We start from the raw sequence: 3,612 nt of genomic DNA, 5'->3' as shown, positions 1-3,612 counted from the left end.
AGTTAGTTAATCAACAAATAGAAACACTAATAGGAATACAAAGAACTATACAATCGAACTAAACAAATCGTAGATTTTTATTCTAAAGATTATATAGGTAAAAGGACTATGGAGAAATTCGAGTTGAAAACTGCTGTATCCTTATTGTCGGTTATGACAGGTGAAGAAGAAGGTACAAAAAAATTGATTAACTCAATTGAACTATACAGTTCCATGATAAAGGACACAGATCATTCCTCATTAATATCATTTGTTTTAAAAACGAGATTGACAGAAAGCGCGAAATTGCGCTTAGCTGAAACTTACGCTACCTGAAAGACATGAAGCAAAAAAGCATGAAAAACAACAAAAATTGTTGTCTTGACGATTTCTTTCCGATGGAGATAAAAGCGCCTATAAGGTACTAAAACCTTTAAATTAACAATTGGCGATCAAACGATTCACTAGCGGCTTAAGAAATCGTAATCTTAGCATCATTTTAGCGGCCCGTGATTACACTTCGCTTAAGGACACTATAAGAGCTGCGAAAGAGGAAGAATTATCTTGTATACGACCAGAGACGGAAGGAGCAGTGTACTTCGGACAGCGGTCAAGAGGTAATTATTTCAATTTCAATTCAAGGAATTACAGAGGAAGAATGTTCAGGAGTAGAGGTAACATTCAACAGGGAAGATCTTACGAGTATAATCAGCAACCGTAGACATCAGCGGTAAGTAACTACCAAAGGCAGCAGAACACTTGGGCAACACGTTCTCGCCCGAGCACTCGATCGAGAGGTAAGTTTTATTACAATAGTAACAGTCGTGGAAATACCCGTAAACATCATGTACGATGCTTTGACCAAAATGACACACAGAATACAACACAACACAATAACGATCAAGGTAACATCAACGAATTAGAATTTTTTCGACCCTAATAATTATATATTGACTTGCGAGTTTAGCAACTGTATATCATTACCAGTAGGTAATATTACGAGGCAATGGGTAGTAGATTCTGGAGCATTTTTGTCATCCGTGAAACTAGAAACCGTAAATGAGTTGAATGTACCAATACTTAAACAATCTACATTCGTTAATGGTATAGGTGGACAGTTGCGAACAGAGGGTTATGTTTATTTAGACGTTGCCATTCATGGACAGTTAATTAGTCACTAGTTTTATGTTTTTAAAAAGATTCCATGTAAGACCGATGGAATAATAGGCCAAGACTTTTTAATTAAATATAATTGTAACATTAACTATGAATTAAATACATTTAGTTTATATTACCTAAACGAATATTACACGATACCGTTAGAATTAGGAAAACAAACAAAAAATGATTACATTACTGTACCTCCTAGGTGTGAAAGGATATTTTACGTAGGGCACTCAATAAGTTTTGAGATACTCGAAATTTAAAAATGGAACGCACCCGTATTATATGTTTTTAAAAAGCAAATTTATTTAAAAATAGATCACCAAAAGCAATTTAGCTAAATTAAAAAAAATGACATTGTTAATCATTTTACTACAACGCTTCCCGCGCTTTTTCTTTGCAATAATGGATCTTAACTGTAAACATTTGCGTGCTATGATCTTCTATGATTTTAAATGTGGTTTAACTGAACAATTGAGTTTGGAACGTTTGCAGTCAGCATTAGATGACTCTGGTCGTTTTCGTGCAACAGTTTTTAGGTGGTTAAAGGAATTTACAGGAAGCAAAACTAACCTTGAAGATGACCTAAGAGGCGGACGCCCGGAAACAGCAGTTACTGCAGAAAATGTGTGGACATCTGAAATGTTGGTGCGAGAAGATCCACGAATCACGTACACCAACATTGAGAAGATCCTAGGCATTAGTTCGGGGAGCGTCAATACTATCCTGCATCAACATCTTGGAGTGAGGAAGCTTTGTTGTCGATGGATCCCACGATTGCTCTCCGGTACTGAAAAACAGGCTCGAGTGGATTGGTGCCGAGAAATGCTTATACGTTTCGAAAACGGGACATCGAGACGTGTTTCAGAAATCGTTACTGGTGATGAAACATGGATCTATCAATATGATCCAGAAAGCAAGAAGTAGTCGTCGGTGTGGGTCTTGGCAGAGGGACAATTACCGACAAAGTTGCAAAGACCTCGAAACGTCGGCAAAAAAATGGTAGCTAGTTTTTTTTCTCGGAGCGGACATTTGTCGACGTCAATGTTAGAAAATAGTAGGTCTGTTAATTCAGAATGGTACACAACAGTAGCATTGCCAAAAGTTTTCCAAGCTGTGCGGGAGAGGAGACCAAAGACCGGGCTTTGGGGAATCATGCTGCATCACGATAACGCCTCTTCACATGCGTCCCTCAGAACAAAGGCGTTTATTAAGGAATCTGGTATAGAAACCTTAAATCACCCGCCGTACAGCCCTGACGTGGCTTTCCGCGATTTCTTTTTGTTCCCAACAGTAAAGGAAAAATCAAAGGAAAATTTTTTTTTGGATGTCGAAGAAGCAGTGGCTGCCTACGAAATGGCAATTTCAATGCTGACAGATCAAGACTGGCAAAAGTGTTTTCAGAGTTGGTTTAGACGAATGAAACGTTGTGTAGATAATGATGGAGAGTATTTTGAAAAAATGTGAAATAAATTATATTAATATGTTTGATATTTTTTCTTTATCTCAAAACTTATTGAGTGACCTACGTATATAGATACAAAATTGTCAGAAGATTGTGTAATAGAGTCGAAAGAAGTACGTCAAGGTGTATTTATTGCAGGGAATCGTATAGCCACGCTCAAATAAAATTTGTATTCAAATACTGAATACCCGCGACGAAGAGTTAGTTTATCCTATTTCAGTCCGACAGTCGAAAAGCTTAAAGATTATACAGTAGAGTATGTGATTACAAAAGTGAGATTACGGTAGAAAGGGTAAAGGAAATGTTAAATCAAATAAATGTGTCTCATTTAAATTCAGAAGAAAGGAGGGAAATCCAAAATATTTGTGCAAAGTTTGCAGACGTATTTTTCTTATCAGGAGACAAATTGTCAACAACAAATGTATATCAACACAGAATTCAGTTAAAAGCAAACTCGAATCAAGTTTATGTCAAACAATATAGACTCCCTTTTTCTCAGAGGGCAGAAATAGAAAATCAAGTAAAAGAGGAGCTAAAGAATTACATAGTTGAGCCCTGCCATAGCGAATGGTCCAGTCCTGTTCTCTTAGTACCGAAAAAGACCGACAACGCAAATAAAAAATGGAGATTCGTAATTGATTTTCGGAAACTGAATGAAAGACTAGTAAATTATAAATTTCCCCTACCGAACATTACCGATATATTGGATTCACTTACCGGCGCCATGTATTTTTCACATTTAGACTTAAACCAAGCATATTATCAGTTAAGTTTAGAACCACAAAGTCGAAAATGTAGTGCATTCACCACCCCAATAAGTCAATACCAAATGAAAAGGTTACCAATGGGGTTAAAAACCAGCCCCAGTTCATTTTCTAGAGCCACGACAGTGGCCATGTCGGGACTTAATTTTGACATGTACTTTGTTTATTTAGATGACTTGATTTGTTTTGGTAGAAACTTAGACAGTCATAATCATACCCTTATAGATATTCTGAGTAGAC

At 36.7% G+C, this 3,612-nt stretch overlaps 1 protein-coding gene across 1 annotated transcript; it reads left to right on the top strand.

Annotated features, from left to right (window-relative positions):
* The first annotated feature begins 108 nt into the window (after positions 1-108).
* On the top strand, positions 109-2,070 carry LOC113237013. The gene is made up of 3 exons (XM_026473253.1): positions 109-172; positions 483-596; positions 1,703-2,070. Exons 1-3 carry the CDS (start codon positions 109-111, stop codon positions 2,068-2,070), a joined length of 546 nt encoding a protein of 181 aa, XP_026329038.1.
* The last annotated feature ends 1,542 nt before the right edge of the window (positions 2,071-3,612 follow it).

Source organism: Hyposmocoma kahamanoa, unplaced genomic scaffold (assembly GCF_003589595.1).
Source record: "Hyposmocoma kahamanoa isolate Upper Pololo Valley unplaced genomic scaffold, ASM358959v1 92663, whole genome shotgun sequence".
Lineage (NCBI taxonomy): Eukaryota > Metazoa > Arthropoda > Insecta > Lepidoptera > Cosmopterigidae > Hyposmocoma > Hyposmocoma kahamanoa.
Note: the sequence above shows the minus strand (reverse complement) of the source record. Positions and strands in the feature narration are given on the sequence as shown.